The sequence below is a fragment of the Nyctereutes procyonoides genome, unplaced genomic scaffold, assembly GCF_905146905.1.
Source record: "Nyctereutes procyonoides isolate TBG_1078 unplaced genomic scaffold, NYPRO_anot_genome, whole genome shotgun sequence".
NCBI classification, from domain to species: Eukaryota; Metazoa; Chordata; class Mammalia; order Carnivora; family Canidae; genus Nyctereutes; species Nyctereutes procyonoides.
Genome location: NW_026575131.1, coordinates 3261177 through 3286961, shown reverse-complemented (window position 1 = coordinate 3286961; position 25785 = coordinate 3261177). Strand labels below are relative to the sequence as shown.

At 54.6% G+C, this 25785-nt stretch overlaps 1 protein-coding gene across 10 annotated transcripts in view; it reads left to right on the top strand.

Annotated features, from left to right (window-relative positions):
* The window catches only part of IQSEC1 (IQ motif and Sec7 domain ArfGEF 1), a 376008-nt gene that overhangs the window by 315347 nt on the left and 34876 nt on the right, over nt 1-25785 (top strand). For all 10 annotated transcript variants that reach the window (XM_055342623.1, XM_055342625.1, XM_055342632.1 and 7 more), the window contains 2 exons: nt 16344-16638; nt 20907-22156. In XM_055342623.1, coding sequence (XP_055198598.1) covers nt 16344-16638; nt 20907-22156 — 1545 coding nt within the window. The remainder of the gene's footprint in view (nt 1-16343; nt 16639-20906; nt 22157-25785) is intronic.

The window sequence follows — 25785 nt, the reverse complement described above, 5'->3', positions numbered from 1 at the left end:
GGGCTGGCGGTCCCTACTCTGGGCCTTCATCCTTCCCTCAGGCCCTTTCTGCAGGCCTGCTCCAGCACAGTGTGCAGAGAGTAGACGATCAGGTGAAGGCGGCAGTGCTGCAGGTCCAGGTCTGGAGAGCGCAGAAGGAGTGGGGTGGGCAGACGGGGTGGGTGGGCTTTCCCTGCAGAGGGCAGAGCATGTGGAAGGTGGATGGGGGGGGTGAATTGCTTGGCCCCGTGCCTCAGTCAACCTGACCTTGTGTGGGTGTTGTGTGGGCCTCCAGAAGTTACCGGCCCCCTCTGTGTGTCAGCTTCTCCATCTGTGGAATGGGGAGAGGATCCCGCATCTGTCTCACATGCTTTGGTTATCTGGGACACCAAGAGTGAACCCTAATGTAAACTCTGGACTTGGGGTGATGCTGTGTCAGCATAAGTCTGCGGATTAACAAATGCACTGTGGCGTTGAGATTTGAAGAAGTTATAGGTGTGGAGGGAGCAGGGCACAGACAATATGCTAAATCTCTACTTTCCCCTTGGTTTTCCTGGGAACCTAAAACTGCTTTACAAAAAAACAATTTGTTTTAAAAAGTTGTTATAGGATGCTGGGAGTTCATTCTGGGTGAAGTGTTCAGGGCATCTGTTGTCGTTAACAGTATTCTTTGCACCATCATCAGTGCATTCAGTAACTCATTCATTCACTTCATACATGGTTTTTAACTCCTGAGGACACAGACACTAGAATGTGCCCCCCTGCTGGAGTGAGCTCACAGTTGGGCAAAAGTCCTGTGGGCTCTCATGGGCTCTGCTCCCTCTGCCACGGGGTACCGGGTGTCTCAAGGAAGGGAGCAATGCGAGAGAGCCAGTGCAGCGCAGACTGCCACCAGCCAGGAGTCACAGCACCATCCAGTTGCAGCATGGGAGTGGATGGGGTCAACAGGATGGACAGCAGGCTGGGAGGTGGGCAGGGAGCCTGTGGGTGGGGAGCATCGGCGCCATGCTCAGAGGTTTGGACCGCGACAAAGATTTGATGCCATAAAAGACTCAAACAATTTGCATTTTAGAAAGTGCTTTCTGGCAGTTGAGGATGAGTGAGTGCAGGGGGGCCCCCCCTTGAAGTGTGGGTCTGGGGTGGGACTTGGAGACCTGGGCCCAGGGTTATCTCAGGCCCCGAGAGGCCTGCACGCCTGACCCTGGCCAGCAGGGTGGCCTGGAGGCAATGAGACCGGCACGACGGGCATCTTCCTCCTCTCTGCCCACACTCTGTCCCAGAGCCAGCCTCCCCAGCCTGTGCCTCCCGCCCGGCACTCCTGGGGTGTCCCTGGGGCCCGGCCCAGCCCTGTCTGCTGGAGCCTGCCACAGAGAACTGCTTTATTTGAGTCCATTTTGCGCGTATGGAAATAACTAGAGGCCTCTGTATTTAATTTGGCTCAGCCAGGAAGATTTTTGGCTGTGTGTGTGTGTGTGTATGTGTGTGTGTGTTCTGAAAAATGTTTCCAAGTGAGCCCCAGGGTGGAAGCTCTGGTCGTCTTTATGCAGTCAAAACCACCAAGGACTGCCCTGGCTTAGCTGGGGGTGAGGGTCTGGCAGAGAGTGGGCTATAGGTAATGGCAAAAAACAAAAACAAAAAAACAGAAAGGGAAGAGAGTGATGCTATACACAGATGAGATCATGGTCAGGGAAGCTGTTTTGTAAACTTTGTTGCTTGAGGCCAGGTAAACAATGGGTAGGATGAAGGGGAAGGGGCTCCTGAAAGTAGATCCACAAGAGACATTTCTGGTTTCCCAAGCAGGAAGTGCCTAGTCTGGTGTTGGGCTACAGAACACCCATCCTGAGCCCCTCTTTTTGGCCTCAGCAATCTCAGCAAAGTCTCTCCATTGAGCCCTTCTCTGATCCACACTGTGTGGTCCACAGTAGAGACAGCCCCACGCGTCTACACAGGGGTTTGCAGTTGGCAAAGTGTGTCCCCTACCCCCACTTGAGTCCCACATTTCTGTTGTGCAAGTGGGGCAGGAATGACACCCACTGCAAAGATGAGAGCCGGAATCCGAGAGAGGTGAGGTCACTTGCCCCAGGTCACTCAGCCCAGAAGTGGGGACCTGGTCTTTTTGTTTGTTTGGTTGGTTTTTTCGGGGGACCTGATCTTGACCTGGTCTCAACCTGGTCTGATCTCCGCCCAGAGCTTCCCTCGCTCCCTTGGGGGCTTCTGGAGCCACAGGGGCATTGCTCCAGGTATAGAGACGGGCAGAGGGGGCTGCCGAGGGTGGGCAGGTCTGGGCTTCCAACCCCAGGAGACCACCTACGAGTCCAATTTGAGAATCAACACCAAGTATCAGATTCAGATTCCATCTTGACCGTATGGAACTGAGGAATGAGGACATCTGGGAAATCGGAGCTTGATGGCTGCGATGGCTGTGTGCTTTTGGATCATGACCATTGCAGTGGCATTACTGCTGTTGGGTCTTGTAAAAGTGAAACAGAGGATGCCGCAGAGCGGAAGGCATTGGTGTTCCCAGTAGTTATTCAAAGCTGTGGGAAATCTTGGATCCTGCCCCTCGGGACTTGGTGTTCTAAATCAGATTTCTTGGGAATGACTGAGCTCAGAGCTGCGGATCAGACTGCTGCTCTTTGCAAAGGGGCCTTGGTGAGTATCGCAAGAAAGTGCAAATGCCTTTGACAGGCAGGAAGTGCAGGAAGACGACATATGGGGGAGTGTGCAGGCAATAGGGAGTGGTGAGGACTGGGGCAGTGAAAGAGCCTGTGCCATCCAGGTGTGGCTATTCCCAGCTCTGTCATCCGGCCCATTATGGCCAGATCCTCAACTGTGCCTGACCCCAAAAGAAGTCGAAAAGTCTGGATTTTCATTATTAAAAAAAAAACAAACCTCTAGATGTTAACTCTTGGTGAGTTGTTGCAGTTTGGCGGGGGAAGGGGTTTGTTTATTTTTTTAAATACTCCTTGGGCCTGGGGCTGCTGATTTGGAGCTCTGCACTGAGACCTTGTGAGCCCCTTGCACAGAGGCCCTCTGTCTTCCAGATAGCTCTATGAAGTCTACGGTGTCCATATGAAGAGTGGCAGTGTGGGCACCGGGCCTCTCACCCAGTTGTCAGGGACAAGGCCCAAGGTCCCAGATGGGTGGGCCGCACCCCTGCCTTGGTCCTGGCCCGGATAGCACTGGCAAGAATAAAGGACTTTTCCATGGTCTATCTGTGGGTTTGACTGCAGGACTGGATTTCCTCTTGGTTTGGGCCTACCCTGGTTTGGTGCTCCAATCCCCAGAGATAGGGTAAGATCCCAGACAGCTTGAGGACATCTCTGGGACTAATGGTGATGCCACTATGAGCAGCCCTTCACCAAGCAGAGGCCCTGACGGGCCCGATGGCAGGATGCTCAGGCCCCTGCCCTCATGCAGAGCTTCATGGCTCCCCTCTGCCAGCTGGCATTCAGCCTAAGTAAAAGTGCACATTTGCCAACCTTTGGAGTGAGACTCTGCCCCTGCTTCCTGTCTGAGGCCCTGTCAGGGCTGGCCTGGCCCCACATGTCTCCCAGGGTTGTGGGAGGTGGGCCCAGGGGAGCTGAGCCAGGGTCCCCAAGGGGTGAGACTACGTGAGGCCCCCCGTTCCTTTGTACTCAGGGCCTGGAGAGCAGTATTCTGGGCGCAGGCAACATATCTGTGTCGTGAAGAAACTTGCTGGCTTCTGCAGCCGCTTAAGATTTCCAAGGCCCAGCTGCCAGGTGAGGGAGTTAGTGTGGACACAGATCCCTGTCGCGGCTGGGCCACGTGTCAGTGACCCAGCCAGGCCTCTCTCCGCTCGGGCCCTCAGTGCTCCTGCTTGCACATGACAGAGACGTGAGCTCTGCCCTTGAGGGGAGTGTAGAAGGGGGCCCAGGTGAAATGCCAGGGACAGTGGGATAAGGCAGGCGCTTCCCAGGGGATCTGAGAGGAAATCCACAGGGGTTCGGTCCTATGGCTCCTGATCCAGGGAGAAGGTAAGACAGCCATGTCTGGCACAGAGTTCCCTGTATTTGTTGAACGCATGAACAACTGAGAGATGCTGCTTCCCAGGTGTGTGTGGGCTCCTTAGTCACTGGCTGCATCACTCATTCATTCCTTTGTTCATTCATTTATTCACCCAACAAATACTGATATCTGCTTGCACCAAGCCCTTTTTGAGGCACTGGGGATGCCTGATAAGACACAGAAGCAGCACAAGCAGCCACACCCCCACCCTTCCAGAGCCTACTTTCACCCAGTCAGAGACGGACTTACAGATCACAACGAATAGAAATCAAGGCGGTCAGCAAGATGTGCTGTGAAGAGAACCAAGAGTTCAACATGACAGGCAGTGGTAGTGGCACCTATAGATCTAGAACACCTCTTTTCCTTCCCTTCTGCCAGGGTGACCCCTGCCCAACCCACCCCCCGTTTGCCATGCTCTGAGCTCTAGGGGACACCTGCACAGGCATCCACACACCACGAGGGCCCCCCCCCCGGCACCGTATTTATGCACAGCCAAGCCCCCAGAGTCATGATCATTCCCAAGTGATCTGCTCGCAGATTCACGGGGCGGCCCTCCAACCCCTCCCTGTCTCCAGGACCCTGAACTGTAATCTCCAAAGCCCACTCTGGTCCTCGAGGCTATTTTGATCAGAGTGACTCACTAGCAGAGCAGTAGGACAATACAGCCCATCTCCAGCAGGCAGGCAGGCAGACAGATGTTCTTTATGTTCAGGAGCGAGGTCTGGGCTGGGGAGACTGGAGCCATCACCTCCCCGGGGCTTGGAAAACATGTTGACAGGACAGGCCAAGGGCTTGGCTGCATGTGCTGGCTTCACGGGACAGCAGACTTTTCTCCCTCCCTCTGACTGTGCGCTAATGAGAACGAGCCCCAAGAATGCAGCCGAGGCCCCTCCTGGATAATTCTAATTTGGCAAGGCATTGGCCGTCTGCAGGGTTCCTTGCCGGACACCGTCTCAACTCCACCATGCCACCTCAAAGCAATGGCCTTCCCCTGACCCCAGGCAGGTGAGAAATTGAGACTCAGGGAAGCTGGGACGGGAGATCCTCCCCGTCACTCACACCATCACAGCTTTGGGATGGAAGGTGCCCGACAGTGCTGTGCAGGGTGCTCGGGACCAGAGGGCAGGGAGCAGGGCCTCGTGAAATGGCCCCCTTCCTTCCTGCTGTGCTCGAGCAGCCTAAGAAGATCCCACCATGCCTGCCTTTCCTCGTGCCGCCTGCCCACCCCGCCAGGAGCCGCTGACAAGCTGGGGGAATGCTGGATGTTGGTTCAGTTAGCATAGCTCTAAAAATAGCCTCCTGCTTTGAGAAATTCATTGTTCATAGTCCTATATTTTTGTACGTATATAAAAGCCACTTCTGGAGGTCTCGGTGCTGGCTAATTAGAGATAATGCTGTGGCGGGGAGGGGCTTCTGGGCCAGATCTTGGCGGCCTCAGCAAGGCAGGCCTCAGCAGGGCAGGCCTCGGGGTGGCAAGTTAGCAGGAGGGGGTTTGGTCAGGGCCCTCCCCCTGGATGTCAGAGGGCAGTCAGCAGAGAGGCAGCTGGGCACCCATGGCAGGGTTTCTCTGGGAGCAGCTGTTCTAGACTCAGGGGCCACTTGAGATGTCTGAGTGTCGCAGAAGCCAAGAGACGTGGGGATGGAGAGCAGGGCTCAGTAGTAGGGGCTGTGGGTTCCTGAAATTGGCCCTGCCTAAGCCCCAGCTTACTGGTGGGAGGGGTCAGGCAAGCCCCTACCCCCGGCTGCCCACTGACCCTCAGGGAACAGTGAGGCCCCAGAGGAGGGGCCCCAGCTGGCCACATCCTCTCCTGCCAGCCTGAATCTCCATGACCCCAGCCCGTGCCCAGTGCCCTTTCCTTCTGGTAGCTCCTCCCATGGTGCCCCTCTTCTGTCACCATTCGGATGTGCCCAGGTCTGTCTCAGCTTTAAAACCAGTGTTCCTTGCAGCCCCCAACCCCTTTCAGCTCCCATCCCAATCCTGCTGTCTTCTCGGCCATCATCCTTGAATGCTTCTTCTGTGCCAGGCCCTTTCCTCAACCTGCCACAGCCTGATTTCTGGCCCCGCCTTGTGCCAACCTTGTGTCGTCGTGTCCCTCCTCTCTGCTGCTTCAGCTTCTCAGTGGTTCTGGCCTCCCCAACTTGGCATCAGGACCCTGAGGACTCCTGCCCTTCCCCTCATCCCTCCCCCAGGCGTCTTCACCTAGCTGCAGACCGTGCCCCAGGCACCACCACCAGGATGCTCCTTCCATCCTCCCTGCTCACTCTGCCTGCAAGTGCTGGTCCTTCCTGCCCCCTCCCCCCGCCCCCACCCCACACATGCCAAGCTGAGCTGCTCCATCCCTTGTGTACACTGTGGACACCCACCACCACCCGCTCCGCTCCACCCCTTACTGCCACACGGCGCTCCTCCTCAGGTCCTGGCTGAGGGCACAGGCCTCCCAGGAAGCCTCCCCCCCCTGGCAGCAGGACACAGGCTCTGCTCACCATCCTGCAGCACCAGACCCTTCCTCCGTTGCTGCCCTGAACACAAGCCATCATTAATCACTTGTATCCTGCAGTGTGCGCACGAGGACAGGGCTATGTCTGTTTGTTCACTGCCACACTCACCGTGCCCAGCAGGGGCCTGGCCCCTGGTTTGCATTCAGTACATGTTCACTGAATTAAGTAACAGCGTCTTATGTTTTAACAGAACCTAGTTCCCTATTCCAGTGGGGAAGCCCCAGTTCTCAGGCCTGACATCCAGACAGTGACCTCCCCCATGTACAGGGGTGTGGTGGTGCCGTGGAGCGCTACAGAGAGAAATGAAGCAGGGAAGCATAAGGGAGGGCCAGGATCAAGGTGTGGCTTTTAAATGAGGCAAGATGTAAAAGGTGAGGGAGGAAACCAGGTAGACATTTGAGAGAAGAGACACGGGCAAAGGGAAAGGCGTGTGCAAATGTCCTGAGGTAGGAGTGTGCCAGGAGGAAAGAGTAACAGTGGGGCTGGGGTGTGGTGCCCAAGGGAGCATGGAGGAGGGGGTAGCAGGAAGAATAGGCTTCTGGGTCACTCTGAGGATTTGGGCTCTAAATCCCAGTGAGGGAGGAGCAGAGGACAGACTTGATCAGAGTTGTGTTTTAATAGGATCCCAGCTGCTGCATGGAAAAGGGCGGAATGGTGCAGTGGGGAGGCCAGGGGAGCCCCAGAGAGAGACTGTGGCAGCGACACGGGGAACAGATGAGGGCAATGCAAACCAGGCTGTGGCAGGGGGCAGGCCAACTGGTCAGATGCCTCTGTTTTGAAGGTGGAGCGGCTAGATTTGCTGACAGATGGGAAGTAGGGACTTGCCAGGAGCTACTCTCAAAGTTTTGGCTCCAGCAGCTGGAAGGATAGAGTTGCTCTCAGCTGAGGTTGGGGGAGCACAGGAGCTCCGTTTTGAGCCTGCCTTTGAGAGGTCTACTAGTCATCGAAGGGGTAGTGCTGGGCAGTTGGACATTGGGTTTATTTGGTGCTCTTGTGACTCCCGTATTTCCTCATTAAAGCAAATTTGGTAACTAGTTAAAGCAAGAACCCACTTGACTCCCCTCCCCACTCCCACCCAGCCCTTCTGGGGTGCTTCTTGGGTTGTCCAGAAAGCCCATCACCTCCCTCAATTTAGATATGGTGCTCCTGGTTAACCTGCCAGAAGTCATGTTGAGCATGTGTGCCTCATGTGGACTCGCACCTTGAATCTTTTCAGTTCCTGCAAGGGCTCCAGCCTTCCCCGGCCCCTCCATCCCAGGCTTTGGCAGTGTCTGGAGGCTCTGAGCATGGGGCTCAACATCTGTGCCTGCATGCGTGCCTCCCTGGACTCATTCTCATGGCCTCTCCTAGAACTTCCACTGACTGCAGGCTAGGAGCACATCCCTTCCAGGTCACCGCTCCTCCTGAGGACCCTTTCTTCTGGATCCCGTTCGTCCCAAACCTGCCCCCCAGGGGAGACACCCCGCATTGCCAGGCCTCGGTCTAGGTGGTGCCCAGCAACTCACCCCAGGAGGGACAGAACTTTGGAGTGTTCCTGGGAGTTCATAAGCCTCCTCGGTCACTAGCCAGGCATCTGTCTTCCCAAGAACCACTTACCAGGTGTGGTCCAGCCTGTAAGGCTTTAGGCATCTGGGGAGCTGCTGCCTTTCCTGACGAGGGAAGAGGGTGCGGATAGCCTGCTTATTTAGGAATAGCATCCCTAATTTCCCTCTAGAGGTCTTCTCTATCCCCTTCTTGCTGGGCCATACCGGCTGTGTGTCCCTTTATACATCCACTCTTCCCTTGCAGTGCACCCTTCTGTGTCTTTGTACTCTGCTCCTTGCAGCCAGGCCAGCCCTTGGGCTACCTCCTGGCCCGGGGACTCTGGTGGGAAGGACTAGGGGAAGGTCACACAGCTGAGTCGGGCTCTGCCCCAAGCTCTGCAATCTTGGGCAAGCCACAAATCCTGAGTCTCCTCAATGGGATCATTGCAGGGATTAAATACGTGGATGTGGTTTGTGCAAGGGCTCCCATGTGGCACGGTGGCTGAGTATACTTGAGTGGTGACGCACCCTGAGCCACAGCAGTCCCAGAAGGCTGGTTTTCTAGACCCCACTGAAATACCTGCACTACCCCCTAAAATAGCCCCTTCCCCGGTAGCTGAACTGCTAAAAACCTCTACTTCCCTAAAGCTCCCAGGCTGCCTTCACCCTGCCTCTGGTTCCACAGACCTGCCTGCCTCCATTGCCCTAGGATGAGGCCCTGCGGAGGCAGCCCCCGAGGCTGCGTTTCTCCTGCTGAACCTTCCCTCCTCTTGCTCAGAGGACATTGACTCCTTTTCCTTCCCACCCTCACCTCCTCCCCAGGCCCTGCCCTAGTCTGTCTGCATCCCTACCTGAGGACCTGGAACAGAGCAAAACTGTCCCCTTCCCTGGCCCAGGTGATAGACATCAGTTAATATGGCCTGCAGCAAAGAACTGAAGCCCCACAGCTGTGCATATGAGAGCTGGGAATTAATTGTCCCTGCTCTGTCTAGACTCCCTTTCTGGAAATCAGAAACCCTGAAAGCGGAGTGTAGGGGAGGCCACAGGGCCTGGAGGCATGAGGGGTGTCCATATTTCAGAGGCTATTTGGCTCTGGCCCATGCAGACTGCCAGCAATCAGTGTGGATCAAGGCTCTGGACCCCCAGTGTGTCAACTGCATGCTTTTCCTCTAGGCAGCTGGGTAGCCGAGACATCCACTTGGGGTCAAGTCCCAGCCCTGCTTTCCTGCACAGGTGACCTTGGACCGATAACTTCACTGAGCCCCAAGCTCTGAGGGCACAGCTCCCTCCCTCCTAGCTCCCAGGGATGGTAGTTGGGCTATAGGCCACGTTTAAGCACTCAACACAGCACCTGTACCCAACAGATTTACAAAGGAGGGTTACTGCTGCTAACCTACCTGGTGTGTGCGAGTGACTAAGTCGCATAAACACAGTGAGTAAATGTGCAGGCTCAAGCCACGATGCCGGAGTTCTAGCCCTAGAACCTTGGGGTTAAGTAACCTCCTCTCGGAGCCTGTAGGGTGGTTTATAGGACTCAGTGAGTTATGTATGACACTTAGAAGACTGCTGAGCTCTATAGACATTAGCTGGTACCACCATCGGCCTCATTGATGTTAGGGTGAATAGCCAGCCCCCTAACAGAGGGTCCCTGCTTCCCCCGTGCCCCCTTGTCTCTTCCTCTAACTTTTTTCTTGAGGTCATTCATGACTTCACAGGCCATAATAAGAGACATCCATGGCCCGAGTGGCTGAGGCCCCCTGGCCCTAACTCACTCCCCAGCTAGAGTCAGGACGTGGCATCTGGGCCATGGGGCCCAGGGCCCTTTCTGGGACTCTCCTACCCTCCCCAGGGTGTCATCACCAGTGACTATGGCCCATGGCCGGAGGCGGCCGTCCTCACAGAGAGAGGCCCTGTAGCAGACAGGTGGGTGACCCTGGCTTGCACACTGGGCCTGTCTGCCCCCAACCTCTAGCTGCCTGGACTTGTGGGTTGGGCCCTGTCAGTCAAGAAATAACCGGAGACAGCAATTAGAAAGTGCCTTTTATGAGCCAAGCAGTCTTTTAAGGACTTCATCTGTGTCCTTAAAATCTGGGGAGCTGCTGCCCTGCCGCTGTAAGAGTTGTGTGAACTCTCATAGCGGTTGCATGAAGTCGGGACTCTGCCTCCATTATACAGGAAGGGAAACTGAAGCACAGAAGTGTTCCTGCCCCTGGTCACACAGCTGGTGAGCAGCAGAACCCAGGCTGCAGCAAGGAGCCCATCCAGCCCTTCAACTTGGCAGAAAGGCACAGGGGTGTTGCCGGGGAAGAGGGGAACTTTTCAAAATGTGTTCTCTCCCTTCTTAAGTGCTTCTCATTGTCCTCAGGCAGTCAGGCACTCTGGGGGCCGTTCTGCAGTGATCCAGCCATTTCCCCACATAAAAATCACACCCGCCAGCCTCCCCTAAAGGAAGGCATGTTGGGAAAACCAGAGAAGGGGAGGAGGAGAAGGCTGGAGTCACTTTCCAGAGACTCAGGGCTCCATGTCCCTGGGCCAGCAGGGGAGGGCAGGGGACACATCCACGTGTAGTTCCAGCTATCACCTGGATAGCCGCGCTGGGCCAGGCCCACCTTTGGAGCCCCGTTGGGCGCATGGGGTGCTTATTCTCCGGAAGGAGCCAGTCTCGGGTCCTTGTGTATGCTGGAGGCCAGGGCTTTCAGCAAGCAAGCCCTCATGAAGCAGGACTCCCGGTGGGCTGGGGAGACCCCACACTCTTTCTCTAGATAATTACACTGTGACAGCATGGGAATGGGGGCTGCACGGCACTGGGGCTGGCCATGTGCAGGAAGCAGGATTTGAGCTGGGACCAGGGTGTGGTCCCCCAGAGGTGGAGAAATACAAGTGAAGGGCAGTGGGGAGGCCCAGGGTGGGGGTACAGATCCAGACGGTCCATAGCGGCTTCTAGCCAGTGTAGGAGTCCTTTGCTGTATTTCAGACAGGTGTCTGACTTGCTACAGCTTGCACACCTCCAGTGACAGAGACCTCAGCACCTCCTTAGCAGCCCTCACCACGTGAGAGCACGCTTTCTCTCGTTGGGTGACCTTGGTCATAGTTCCGTCCAGGGAGATCTGCTCCATCCTCCTCTTTCCAGCCTGCCAGAGGCTTGATGATAGTCATCATCTCTCCCTTCTGGCTGCTTTTCTCCTAGCCAACCAGTCCAAGCTTTTGGTGAGAGGTGGTTTCCAGACCTGGACGTTTATTTCTGGCATACTGTAATTTGGGGTTGGCAAGTAGAGTTCATGCCAGGCGCCTGCTGGGGTCAGTCACGTGGAGCACTGTGTTGGAAGATCTTCAGGAGGGAGTCTGTGATCAATTAGCAATGTCTACCATAGGCAGACGAAAGTGGGGCAATCCAAGTGGCCCAGGTTTGTGATCTGCACTCTGAGGCTCTAGACTGTCAGGGCAGCACCCAGACGTGGTCCTCTGTGATCTGACACCTGTAGCAGACCGCAGGGCTGTGTTCACTTCTGGCTTTGTATTAATTCATGTCAGTGACTGGCTTCCCAGCTGCATCACAGCATCAGCTCATGTTAAACTTATGGTCAGCCAAAAAAATCTTGTCTTTTTTGAAAGAACAGTCATCAAACCGATCTTCCCCCAAGCTTGACATTGTTTCCATTATATGGCATATAAGTAATTTAAGTCAATCCCTGTTGACGGGCATTTAGATTATTTCCAAATGTTTATAATTAGAAACAATACTGCAGTGAAATTCCTTGTATTTACCTCTCTGCAGATTGGCACGTTTCCTTAGCGTGAATATCCAGAAGAGGGATTACTAGACCAGGAGCATCTTCTGAGAGTGCTGGGCAGTAGCCACCTAACTGTCGTAGAATGTTCCAGAGACTCTAAACTGTCAGAGCCTGTCAGGCACTTGGAACAGGTGTCTACCCACTCCCTGATTTGCATATGGCCCAGGCGGCTGCGAGAGATCACGAATGCCATTGTCTAGTGTAGGACCCACCACAGAGTCTTCGGGCCTGGCTGATGGACACAGGTTGTGGAGGAAGCTTCCCCAAGGGAGCTGACCCAGGTGATGAGACATTGAGCTCCGGTTGGGAAATCACTGTGGTGAAGACGCAGCATTAAGGTGGGCTGCTGGTTGTGGGAAGCTCGGGTGGCAGCATGGGGGATGGGAAAGACCTGGGCTGGGCCTGCTGGTTCCCTGACCCCCAAATCCCTGCTGGGTCAGGCATTGGACATCATATAAAGCAGAGGCCTATGGGGTGTGTGATCTACTGTGAGGAGGGGGAAGAGGACTGTCCTGTTCACACTCGGCCAGGAAGGAACTAGGCGCAGAGCTGAGTACTAACTGGGACGAGGGCCTTGGGTTTCTGGCTGTTGCTGCAAGTGTAGCATCGTTATGGGCTCTCCTGGAGCACCTTCCAAACCAAGTGGATTTGATAACTGTTTCTGGCTAGTACTCTGAAAAAGTTGAACCAACTTAGACTATCACTCCCCATACTTATCAACACTGGGCATTTTCACTTGAAAAAAATGATCTTTCTGTTAACCAGTTTGGCTCAAATGAAGAAAAGATTTTCTTTTCATGTCTCATAGTATGTAGTTTCTGATTATTCTCTGGCTCAAGGTGGGTTCCTAAGCTCCATACAAGCATTCATGCTGTGCTTTCTTTTGTCCACTCGTGTATTACAGGGCAGTGTTCATTGTGGGGCAGTAGGATGGCCTGGCCACTTCTCTGATCAGGGTGGTCTGAGGTTGGTTGTGATTTGGTGGGGCACAAGGGCAGCCTCATTGTACACATCAAGGGGATACCATTCACATAGATTCCTCATTGTACACATCAAGGGGATACCGTTCACGTAGATTCAATAGGACTTGGTGACAGATTACATGGGGCAGGGGTGCGAGCTGGCTGCAGGGGAGGTACTGAAGTGGTGACACCCAGGATCTTGGCTTTGGTCACTGCGTGACGATGGAGAAAGATCATGAGTTTGGTTTGGGGTACCTAGGAGGTCTGGCAAGGATGATGTAAAAAAACAAAACAAACCAAAACAAAACTGTTCCAGGACCCAGCACACAGCAGGAATGGGGGAGATGCCTTTACTTATTTGGCAAGTATTTACTTAGCACTGTTAGCTGGGCACAGGTGGTGGCCCTTGGGGAACATCAGTAAGAGAAGTTACCTCCACCCTGGTAAAGCTTATCTACTGATATGGGAGATAGACAACAAAGCAAAAAACACACTATATATGTTATGTGTTTTGAAGTGGTGATCATCATCAAAGATTTAAAAAAAGAAAGCAAAGAAAGAGACAGGATTCCTGGTGGGGAGGGAGCTGTGATTTTAAATCTGGTGATAGCAGAGATCTGGGGAAGAGTGTTCCAGACAGAAAGAACAGCCAGTGCAAAGGCCCTGAGGCAGGAGCATGGCTGATTCCTTTGAGCAGAGAGAAAGGAAGCCAGTGAGTCAGGAAGTCAGAATGAGCCAAGGGGGTAAGGAGCCAAGATGAGAGCAGCTGAGGTCAGGCATTCAAGGACATTGCAAGGACAGCTCCTTCTAAGCATGAAGGGACCAGGGATGGCACTTGATCTTATGTTTTATCTGAGTCACTGCAGCAGCCGTGGGGAAGAGTAGGGGGACCACTGCTATTGTGAGGCTGTTGTGATAATCCAGGGAGCAATGATGGTGACCTGGACCATCTGCTGAGAAGTGGGCAGAGCCTAGGTGTGTGTGGAAGTTAGGGTTGATGGGGGAGAGGAGGTGGGAGTTGGAATTATGGTGAGTACAAAGGCTGCAGGTGACTGTCAGACCCCTTCCCTTAGCTATAAGGTAAGGCTTGGCCCTCACTCCCTAGCATGTTCTAGAACCTGCTGGCTTAAGACAGTTGGGAGTCAGGTAATGCCCAGAGCAAGAATCCTGGACTGGCACAGCCCCAGAAAGTGCTTGCCTCCCACCAGCCACCTACATCCCTGTCATGTCACAACCCACACTGACATACTGCCTGTGAGTGACCCCAACCTTCGGGGCAGCCGGGCGCTTCCCCACTACCAAGCAACATACTGCCCTTGAGTCCAGTAGTTTGTCACCTTCTTCTCTTTCCTCAGTCCCTTCTGTCCCAAACCACAGCTCCCAGAGAATGATGACAGCCTCTCCAGTTCACAGAATGACCCCTGCCCCATCTCCACCGCTGTCAGAAAGAAAGTTCCTTTGCCTGATCATGGTAGCTTTGAGGCCCAGTGAGCGAGGCCTAGGTGTAAAGGGCTGAATCTTCCAGACATGAGAGGTGGACGCTGCTTCTTTACCCTGGGGCATGTCAGGGCAGCATGGTGACCTGCCCACCACTCCCTGCAAAGCCACCACAAGGCATGGAGGGGCTTTCTGCTCCGTGCCGTGCAGGCATGGAGACTGCCCCTTGGGCTCCCTGTGTGTCTGTAAACCGGGCTTATGAAACTATTTAAAAACCTTCTGAGCAGAGCCCCAGCTGCTTGTCTTCAAGGATGAGATTTTGTTTCCTGTCAGCCTCTTGCTTAGAAAAACAGACTCTGCCCCTGACTAAAGCATTTCCAGTATGGGGGATGTGTGTGTGGAAATACCTCCTTGTGAGATGCTCACAGACCACACAGAAAAGGTGAGGCAGGGAGGCATGTGGAGCCAGAGCAAAGGCAAAGGCCTTGGGTCCCCTGTCCATAGATGGGGCTTGCTCCTCCCTAAGTTTGGGATCAACCGCCTACAGGTCTGACAGGGGGATTCCCTCTCTCTTCCGTACAACTACTGATTAAGCGACCAAGTGTTTATTGTGAAATGCTATTCAAAAGTTTATCAAAAGAATGGGAAAATGTTAAGTTCTGCTGGTGTTCCCCCACCACCACCCCTATCACATAGACCCAGGGCCCAAAGGATAACTGCTCCTGAGTAACCGTGATGTCAGAAGAGTCTTGAAGGGTGGTATTCTCTGATACCTTAAAAGCATCTAGTCCATCCCATGTGGATAATGGACAGGGAGACAGGCCTTTAAATGGGTGACCCACCCTGATTCACAACCAAATCAAGGCAAAGCACCCAGAGCTCTTCCCCAAGGAAAGACCTTTGTCATACTTTAGCGTCTGGAGAGCAGGATGGGATGGCCTTTGTCACAGGACACCCACTGCATGTCCTTGGAGGCCAGATCCAGTTGGTGGTGCGGAAGTCCTGTACTATTCTTGAACTACTAGTTGGAAAGCAAGTGCAGGGATTTGCAGCCTATCCCTGGCTCGGGGCAGAATTGGAACTAAAGGGCAGGCTACTTCCCTCTGCCCCCACTGTGAGTCTGTCTCCCCCAGGAGTCAGTGAACAGTCACATTTTATACTCAACAGAGCAGCCCTGCCAGGCCTCAGGACGTGACAGTGGAAGCCAAGCTGAGCAGGGGGTAGACCAGTTGGCCCTACAGCTGTCGTATGCAGGGTATTCCCACTGGCCTGAAGACAGGACCATTGAGGAAGGACCGCAGCCTGGGAAGGGATGCTGTGTTCCCTTCTCTCTGCTGGAGCCCTTCCAGAGAGACCCCTGCCCTGGCCCCAGAAATCAGAGAGTCTGTGAAGTTGAGTGATATCCTGCAGGGGCAGGGAAATGGCAAGGCTTGACCAGAGAGGCTACTAGAAGCCATGTGATAAACTACCTTGCCTCACTGCCCTGTACTAAAAAGCAGTCTGCAGCAGGAACCAGTGTTTGTTCTCTGAGTTCCCGAGGTGGGATGAGTAAGCCAGCCAATCCCTCTCTGTCCCCCCAGTCTGGCTGTTGGGACGTTGAGAGGGACGTATCTGCATCTTGAGAACAAGGGGCAGCAAGGTAGAGGAGTGTGGGTGCACCCACCACCCCCCGCCCCCGGCCTGGAGTCCCACCAAGTTGGGCTTTGATCTTAGCTCACCTGCTCCCTACCTGTGGGACCACAGGTCCCTGTACTTCTATAGGCCTTAGCTTTCCCACCTGGAAAAGGGGAATTAATTCTTTCTCTGCAGACTGGCTTTAAGTTTTAGAAAAATGTATGTATAACCCCGTTCATTCCCAAGCCTGCCATAACAAGGACCACAGTCCGGGTGGCCTCAGTAACAGACAGTTGTCTTCTCACTGTTCTGGAGGCTCGAAGTCTGATATCAGACCTTCTCACGTAGGAGACGGACAGTAGGCAAAATCAACCAGCAAAGTGTGTCGAATGCCAGGGGGCAGTGGTGAGGACACTGTGGGGCTGCCTCTTGTCCCTGGCTCCCTGTCGGACTCTGGGGTCTGGGCTCGCACTCAAAGGAGACCTCTGTCATCTCTCTGTCCCCTGCAGCGTGGAGGGCGAGGCCCCCAGCAGCGAGACTGGCACATCGCTGGACAGTCCATCGGCCTACCACCAGGGCCCCCTGGCACCGGCCTCCAGCCTGAGCCCCGACCGCTACGACCACACATCGGTGGGCGCCTATGGGCTGTACTCAGGGCCACCAGGGCAGCAGCAGCGCACGCGGAGACCCAAACTGCAGCACTCGACCTCCATCCTGCGCAAGCAGGCCGAGGAGGAGGCCATCAAGCGCTCGCGGTCCCTCTCTGAGAGCTATGAGCTCTCCTCCGACCTGCAGGACAAGCAGGTAGGCAGGGCCCACCACATGGGGACGGGGACAGGAACAGGTTCCCCGGCCGCTCTGGCTGGAGACCAGTGCCCGGCCCTTTGCTGGGGTTGCCTTCAGTCCTTGTAGCCATGCATGAGGGCTAGGTAGCCAAAAAATGAAGTGTCTGAGGTCCCAGGAGACGCCTGAGCCTTTAGGTAGGCCTCAGGAGGAGTCCCCAGAGAGAAGGGCAGGAGATCAGTTTACAACATAAATAGCACATGCTCCGAAAAGAACACCAACCCATCCACAGCCAGCGGGGCGAGGTTGCTTATTATATCCCCTTTGGTTTACAGTTCTGTGTTCTCGTGGGAAACAGCCTCACTGAAAGCTCGCTTCCTCCAGCAGGGGCCTTGGCCCAGACCCACCATGGGGTTGGCACCTGTGTGCAGAGCAAGGAGGGTGCACGGCCTGCCCGCTTGGTCGGGCTCCAGGGAGGACTATAGATAGCCTCTTGGGTTTGAGAGGAGAGGCCTGTCCCAGCTGCATGGTGGGAGAAGGCGGAGGGAATGGGTGATCACTGGGCAGGGGGTAGAGAGCTCTCACCTCACAAGTGCAGGCACAGAGTAGGCAATTTAATAACTCTAGTGTGAAACTGGTGGCGAGGTTCAGGCTTCGGGAGAACCTTGGGCCGTGGCCAGCAGCTGTGCGCATATGTAGGGCCAGGTTTATCTGTCCAGCTTCCCCCAGCTCCTGGGCCCTGGCTGAGCTTTGGGCCATCTCCTCATGAGTCCTGGGTGGTCACATCCACCCCTCGCCTTGCTGCCCTCTGTTTGCTCCCCAGTCTTCCTTTTTGTCTTTTGTGGAGCAGCAGAGGTCTGAGCCTGGAGTGGCACCTGACTTCTAGGAGCAGTGCTGTACTGCCCAGGGCGGATCTCCCCACCCCCCTGCCTCGCCCCGACAGGGTCCCCTACCACCCCCTCCTCTCCCTGCTACCCATCTCAGCCCTGATTCTCTCCATCCTTCCGCAGGTGGCCCCTTGTCAGGCTGTGGGAGCAGATACCCACCCCCTGCCCCCTGCGGCACCGGCCCCGTTGCCAGGCCCATAGCAGGGGAGGACTACCTCTGTGCCATTGATGACTAACACCCAGATCCAAAGTGGATCAGAAGCAGTTGATAGTAAAAGATCTCCAGCAGAACCACTGAAACAGAAGTGAGGAAGTTTAAGCCTTAGCAGAGGCCTGTGGAGATAATCATCTGCTTCATGTGGCCTTACCGTGGCCACAGCTGTTCGTTTTCAGCTGGCGCATATTAACCAATTGCCCACTGTGTGCCAGACACAGTGCTGGGTTCTGGGAAGTCAGCAGGGGACAGGGTGAGGCCACAGCTCTTGAGCTGACACTTTGGCCCAGGAGGTGGGCCAACAAGTTAGCAATAAAGACCGTTTAATTCCTGAGTGTGATACAAACTCCGGAGTTGATGAAATAGGGGCAAGAAGTGGTGAGACTGCAGGAAGTGACAGCACTGGATAAGGACGCTGGGGAAGGCCTCCTTGAGGTGCCATTAGAACTGAGTGTTTAGGGAAGGGGCCTTCCAGGAGGCAGTAGCCCCAGGTGCAAGAGTAGGACGAGGACAGAGTACATGGGAACTGCCAGATGAAAGTGAGGTGCACAGTTCCACGAGGTGGTAATGCCAAGTCCCGTTGAGTGAGGGGAGGAGCCCTTCTGCACCTTCTGGCAGCTTCCTATCAATGGGCCCAGGAGTCCTGAGTCATTGGAAGGTGGCAGTGTGCTCTGTGCAAGGGTGTTCCTCTCTGTTCCCTATCCCTCCCCCGTTGTTGAGAAGTCTCCTTTTAAGAGAGAGTGAGAGCTCAGGGTCAGCCCCACATCACCTCATTTCCCAGACCCTCTGTCTTCTGAGACGTGGGGATCCTGGAGCCCCTCTGCAGACCAGATGTCTTGTGAGTACTGGGTGGGGGTGACATGCAGCAGGTGAGCACATGCTCACCTGGATTGGATTCCCTCCCCTGCACCCGAGTAAACTTTCAGATGGTGTTTTGGGTCAGTTGTGGCCCAGAAGGAAGAATGACCATGGTGAGTCTGTGGGGATGGCTCAGGGCAGGCCTGGGGCAGCTTGTGTCCTCCAGGGAAGCCCAGGAAGGAGGGACTGAGAAGGGCTTTGATGACAACACAGAGCCCATTCCTGCCTTTCCAGAGTCCCCCCTCTCCCCTCCTCACCCCTCCCCCAGATCTGGGGAGCCAGACTCAGGCAAACAGAGGGTTGCTTTTTGGTTTTCTAGGTCCAAAGTCAGCAGAAGAGAAAGAGGCCTGAAGTGAGCCCTGGGCCTAAGCCAGTGGCCCTGGTGCCACGACCCCACCGCCAAAGGTGACATGAGGGGGCCAGGCTACTGGCAGAGAAGGGCAGAGAAGAGATGGCTTCCCAGAGCTCAGCCTTGGGCCCTTTATCAGCCCCGTTGGCTTCCAGAGCTCCACTCAAAACCCCAAAAAAACAAAGTCTGCTTACAGATGTGGAAGTGAGGTCATCTCTTTGGATGGTGTTCAGTAACTTCAGGGCAAGAGAAAAAACAGACCCACCCTGGCTGACTCTGGGCCCAGAAAGTGGTTTTGATCCACCCCACCCCCTCACACACACTAGCTGCTCTTCCCATGAGGGGAGCCACTCTGGCCAGCTTGCTGCTCCCTCTCCTGCAGGCCCCAGAGAGTTGGCACGTTCAGCGCCTGGGGGGACCTGGCATCCCTGAGATGAGTGGCCTCCCAGAGCCGGGAAGCAAGGGGACCAGAATCTGTACTGGGATGTGTGGGGCTCCAAGCTGTGTACCCATCACCCCGTGGTGCCCCTGAGCGACTCTCTCACCCTTCACTCGGGCTGGAGCTTGGATTTGCTCAGCGTCCTTTTGGTTTTATTTCAGTTTAGGTATATGTGTCTGTTCTGGACAAACTCTTTGCTCCTTGAGGTCATGGACCTTATCCCTCTCTGCTACCAGCTCTTGGGTGCTCCCTGGCTCAGACTATGTAGGTAAGATCTAGACAAGCAGGGTGTGGTGCTCTGCCTCCCTGGCACAAGTGTGCCTTACTCCTGAGGACCTTAGACTTCTCTTGACCCCACACTAGGTGCCCCCTCTGCCCAATACCCCAGAGCCCTAGATCAGTGGAGAAGCCAGCTCCTTATCTTGAATTTTCTTTGATTCCTGGGGAGCAGGCTTCTACTTTATGGGCATGTTTTCACTCAGGAACGAGGCTTGGGGAGCACCCCTTGGGGTTGTCCTAGGTCACTGAGGGCAGGCATGAGCCTCAGGGTCTCAGGAGGCTTGTGTGTCACACAGGGGAGTCCCAGGCCATGCCACCTGCCTGCAACCCTGCCCCATCTCTCTGCCTCATCAGGACCTGTGGTTCCAGAGTGAGTGCTTGCTCTGGAGTCTGGAGGCCTCCAGCTGTGTGCTGGGTCTCTTCCTGGGCCTCAATTTCCTTATCTGTCCAGTGCAGGTAGCTGGGGACCCCATAAACTAAACACCTTCCAGGAATGCAGCTGAGGGTCTTTTAGCCCCAGCTGGCCCTGTGCTCGGCATGTGCTAATAAACTTTTGCATCTGTCTCATCAGAGGCTCACCATGGTCCGACAAGGTAGGCCTGATGAGGAAACAGGAAGTGTACGGCTCCAAGGCTTGCTCAGAGTAGCATAGCTAATGAGGGGTAGGCCCTGGATGAGAGCCCAGGCATCTGGCCTTGAAGCTGCCCCCCGCCCAGTAAGGTGATTCTCTCAGGCCTCCCCAAAACTCAGCGACATACCACACCCCCACACCCCGCCCAGCTGACAAGAGGCTATGGCCAATGCTGTGAAGACGAAATGAGTCCAGAAGCCTGCAGCAGTGCTCAGCACCCAGGATCTCACTGAAATCTTTGGCAGGCCTCTTAACCTGCTCGGGTGTCAGGTACCTCCTCTCTGGAGGGGCTACCTCCACCTCTTCCAGCATCTCCCATGTTTCATTAAACCACAGGCCACAAGATGCACTAGAGCCAAAGGCTTCTGTGGCCAGAGAAGTTTGGGAGGGGGGTCTGGGAAATCCTGCAGATAACATTCTTACTTTTACCTCTACATGGGGCTTCTCCATCTTATTTGACCCGGGAAACCCCTATTTTGCACAACCTTGCAAGGTTGTCATGGCCAGCTTTGGGATGTGCTGAGGCCTTCCCAAACAGGGCCACTGTGGGGCTGGGCGCAGGCACGCGCGTAGGTGGGCATGGTGCTGCACCAGCACGTTGGCTGCACTCACTGTCCTGTCCCTCCCACCAGGTGGAGATGCTAGAACGCAAGTATGGGGGCCGCCTCGTGACCCGCCATGCGGCCCGCACCATCCAGACGGCCTTCCGCCAGTACCAGATGAACAAGAACTTCGAGCGCCTGCGCAGCTCCATGTCAGAGAACCGCATGTCGCGCCGCATCGTGCTGTCCAACATGAGGATGCAGTTCTCCTTCGAGGGGCCAGAGAAGGTGCACAGCTCCTACTTCGAAGGGAAGCAGGTGTCTGTAACCGATGACGGCTCTCAGCTGGGGGCCCTGGTGCCAGCGGAGTGTGGCGACCTGGGCGAGCCACCCACCCTCAAGTCCCCTGCCCCGTCCAGCGACTTTGCGGACGCCATCACGGAGCTGGAGGATGCCTTCTCGCGGCAGGTGAAGTCGCTGGCTGAGTCCATCGATGACGCCCTCAACTGCCGCAGCCTGCACACCGAGGAGGCCCCAGCCCCCGACGCGGGGCGGGCCCGGGATGCCGAGCCCAAGCCAGCCCTGCACGGTGTGGACCACAATAAGCTGGACGAGATGACGGCCTCGTACAGCGATGTCACCCTATACATCGATGAGGAGGAGCTTTCGCCACCCCTGCCCCTCGCGCAGGCGGGGCACCGGCCACCCAGCACCGAGTCAGAGCTGCGGCTGCGGACCGGGGGCGCTGTGCAGGACTACTGGGCACTGGCTCACAAGGACAACAAGGGGGACACGGACACGAGCTGCCGGAGCACACCGTCGCTCGAGCGGCAGGAGCAGCGGCTGCGGGTGGAGCACCTCCCGCTGCTTACCATCGAGCCGCCCAGCGACAGCTCCGTGGACCTCAGTGACCGCTCGGACCGCGGCTCGCTCAAGAGGCAGGGCGCCTATGAACGCAGCCTGGGCGGGCCGCAGGGCAGCCCCAAGCACGGCCCCCTGGGCGGGCCCCCCAAGGGCCTTCCCCGGGAGGAGCCCGAGCTGCGGCCCCGGCCCCCCCGACCCCTGGACAGCCACCTGGCCATCAACGGCTCAGCCAATAGGCAGAGCAAGTCCGAGTCTGACTACTCAGATGGCGACAATGACAGCATCAACAGCACGTCCAATTCCAACGACACCATCAACTGCAGCTCTGAGTCGTCGTCCCGCGACAGCCTACGGGAACAGACGCTCAGCAAGCAGACCTACCACAAGGAGACCCGCAACAGCTGGGACTCACCCGCCTTCAGCAACGATGTCATCCGCAAGAGGCACTACCGCATCGGCCTCAACCTCTTCAACAAGTGAGTGCCTGCTGGCCCCATGGGAAAGAGCAGGGCAGGCCTTGCTCTCATGCTCCAGGGCCTTTGCACGCACCAAGGGTTTAAAAGAGTGTGTGTGAGGGTGTGACGCTGCGCCAACAGGGCCCCTAGCAGTAGCTGGCACACCGATGCCATCATAGCAGAGACTGGAGCCTGGTGAGTGGTGTGCCTGCCAAGGGCCCCATTGTGGGGAGAACAGAGGCTTATGAGCTGGGCAGCAGCCAAGTGAAGTATTTCTCTGTGACAAAGCAGGAACAGGAGTTTAGGGCTCTGTCAGCACCTAGACCCGTACCCAGCACACAGTAGCTTCTCAAGAAACATGAATGTGAAGGCTGCCGTGCTGTGTAACATGCCTGGCCATGAACACCAGGCTCGGGGTTTTGGACTGGATTTGGTGGATGATGAGCGGCATGAAGGCCTTTGGGAAGGAGGTAATGGGGCCCACATGTGAGCAAGATCTCTCAGGGCAGGTGCAGGCTAGGCTCAGAGGCACGCATGGGGGAAGCAGGACACAGATAAACCTGGTGCTAACAGAAATCTCAGCAAGGTCCTTCGGGAGGTGTGTGAATTGGGTCTTGTTGAGTGGCCACTACCCACCAGGAGTTCTAGAAAGGTGCTGTGGGGGCAGTCCTGACAGCAGATTTAAGGAGGGAGACTGGTATTTAAAGCAGGCTATTCTTAGCACTGCCAAAAATAGCAAGGGAAGGGGAGGAGAGCTGAGCACTCCCTTGGAAGGGACGCTGGAAGGCTCTGGTTATTAAACCTTATATTTCACATCATTTCCATTGATGGGGCCTCTGGGATTAGAGGTTCATCAGACGTCAGCCTGGCACTGACTCCTCCAAGGTTGGGGGCATGGCCAGACTGCCTGGTGGTCACTGACACATCCGCTACCCTTCCCTGCTCCCTGCTTCCTCTTCTAGATGGAGGGAGACTTGGGGGCACTTTTGAGCCATCCCTGGTACAAATGGAAGTGCTGTGCTGTCTCAGGGATTCAGAGAGGCCTGTCCCAGAGGATGGGTATAGGGAACAGGACATTTACCTGGGAGCAGCGAGGGGACTCTGGGTCACGAGGCTCCTCACTTAGCTAAGAACTAAGAGTCTCAAACACCTCGCATCTGCCCAGGTGCTCTCTCCTGAGACTCCCATCAGCCCATGGTTCATGGCAGGATGGACAGCCTCACCACTGCAGGAGCTGTGGCCAGAGCAGCATGCTAGCAGGAAGGGCCATCTCCTGCTGAGACCATCCTGAGCTCTGTCCCAAAAGTCTGTTGCCTTCACCTGCTTCTGGGCACAGCCAGCTCCCGAGTCATCTGAGACCCAGGGCAATGCTCTCCTGGGGCGGGGGCTGAAATGACCCAGGAGCTCCCATAGTGTCCAGGCCTACCTTGTCCCTTTCAGTCTCCAGGGACATCCTGATGTGGGGGTCCCAGCTGTGTCGACGGGGAGGCCAAAAAAAAACAGTCCCTGAGCCAACCAGTGTTGGTCCGTGTAGATTCTCTCTAGCTCTGTTTTTAGTTATGTGCGCCGTGCCTGCATACGTTCCCAGGGAAGATGAAAGCCTTCCAGTTAGGATAACACTCCCCATTTGGCTCTTGTCATTTTGGAACCTCTCCTCCCGGATCTTTATTCTGAGCATGTGTGCACTTTTAGGAACTGCAGACAGCCGTGGTTCCAAGCACCGCCCCAGGGCCAGACTGCCCGGGCTCACACCCTGACCTTTGGTCTGTGCAGTGGGGCTGAGCCCAATAGTGTCCACCCCACAGGGTGTGAGATGTAAGTAAGCACATATATGAAGTGCTGGGAGCAGCACCTGGCACCAAATATGTCCTTCCCGAGTGTTGGCTGCTGGTGCTGGGGCCTGGGGTTATGGACATCATCTTGCTGGGATGTCACTGCCTGGCTTGCTGTTGGAGATCTATCTCCCACATCGCTGTGCACGAGTCACTCCCTCCCGCCTGCTGCTGTGTAGTGGTCGCTGGTGTGGCTATCCATGGTATTGATCTGGCCACTTGCTTCCAAACCTCTTCAGAATTACCGACCACAGATGACAAGGAGTGTGGATCTCTCCTTTACATACACTCCAAGAGAGTCCATTAGGGAAACTGGCTGAAAGTGGAATCATGAAGGCTTAGGTAGGCACGTTTTTCATGGAAAACTTAGTCTTTAAACGGGGGCTCTACCCATTTCCCCTCCGTGCAGCTGGATCTGAGAGGTCTTTCTCCCACGTGCTTGGCCATACTCGGTGTTATCTCCCCATTCCCCATCAAAGAGTAGAAATAGTTGTCTCTTGGTCATTTTAGTTTGTTTCCCAACTTCTAAAATGGAGTGGTGGAGCACCTACATGAGTCTTTTTTTTCTTTTTTAAGTAATCTCTCCACCCAACATGGGGCTAGAACTTGTAACCTTTAAATCAGGAGTCACAGGCTTTACTGACTGAGCAAGCCCAGTGCCCTCAGTTCATTTTCTTTACTCATTTTTCTCTTGGGTTATTTGTCATGTTGATTTACTAGTAGTACTTTGTCTTAGATACCGATCCTTTGTAATTGCAAACATTTTCTTTCTCTTTTTAAAAATTTTTTCGTTCCAGATATAATTCACAATACATACCATAAAATTCACCCTCATGAAGTGTACAGTTCAGCAGTTCTCAGATATACATCTTTTAACTTTGTGCTCTTTCACCTAACAAAAGTTTTTTCTAACTTTCTGTGTTTTCTAAATTGGGATAATTGCCATATAACATCAGTTTCAGATGTATAGTGTAATGATCCCATTTTTATGCATATCGCAAAGTAAATAAATTGTTACCATCCCTCACCACACATAGTTACAAATATTTTTTTATCTTGTGATGAGAACTTTTAAGGTCTACTGTCTTGGCAACTTTCAAGTATATAATCTGGTACCATTAAGCACAGTCATCATGCCGTTACAGGAAGCTTTTAATTTTAATTAGCTAAATTAATCAGTATTTTCTTGTTTAGTTTCTTTGGCTTTTCATGTTTTGTCTTAAGGGGCTCTGCCCATGGGGCCACCTGGGTGGCTCAGTCAGTTAAGCATCCAACTCTTGATCTCAGCTCAGGCCTTGATCTCAGGGTCATGAGTTCAAGCCCTGCACTGGGCTCCACGCTGGGCATGGAGGCTACTTAAAAATAATAATGATAAATAGTAATGGTAATAATTAAAAGGGGCTCTGCCTCAAATCATAATAATAAAAATTAAAAGAAGTTCTGCCCCAATCATATAGATAGTTTTAAAATATTTTCTTTAGTATATTTGCATGCTCTTTAGGACTTTAAGCTGAAATTTGTTTTGGAGAACCATACAAGGTGAGGGATCCAACTTTTATCATTCTGTAGAGATTAGCCAGTTATTTCCAGTTTATTCACCAGCCTGTCCTTTCTTCATTGACTAGAGGTTCCATCTAATTCCTACATGAATTGGATGTTTTCATTCATTCAGCAGATATTTATTGCTGAATAAAACTGCCATGCACCAGGCAGTGTTTAGGCACCTGGGGACAGGTCAGTGAACAGAACGAAGACCCTTGAGAAGCTCCACGTTAACGGTTAGAGGGCCCCATTCCTCCATGAGCATCAGACTTGGGG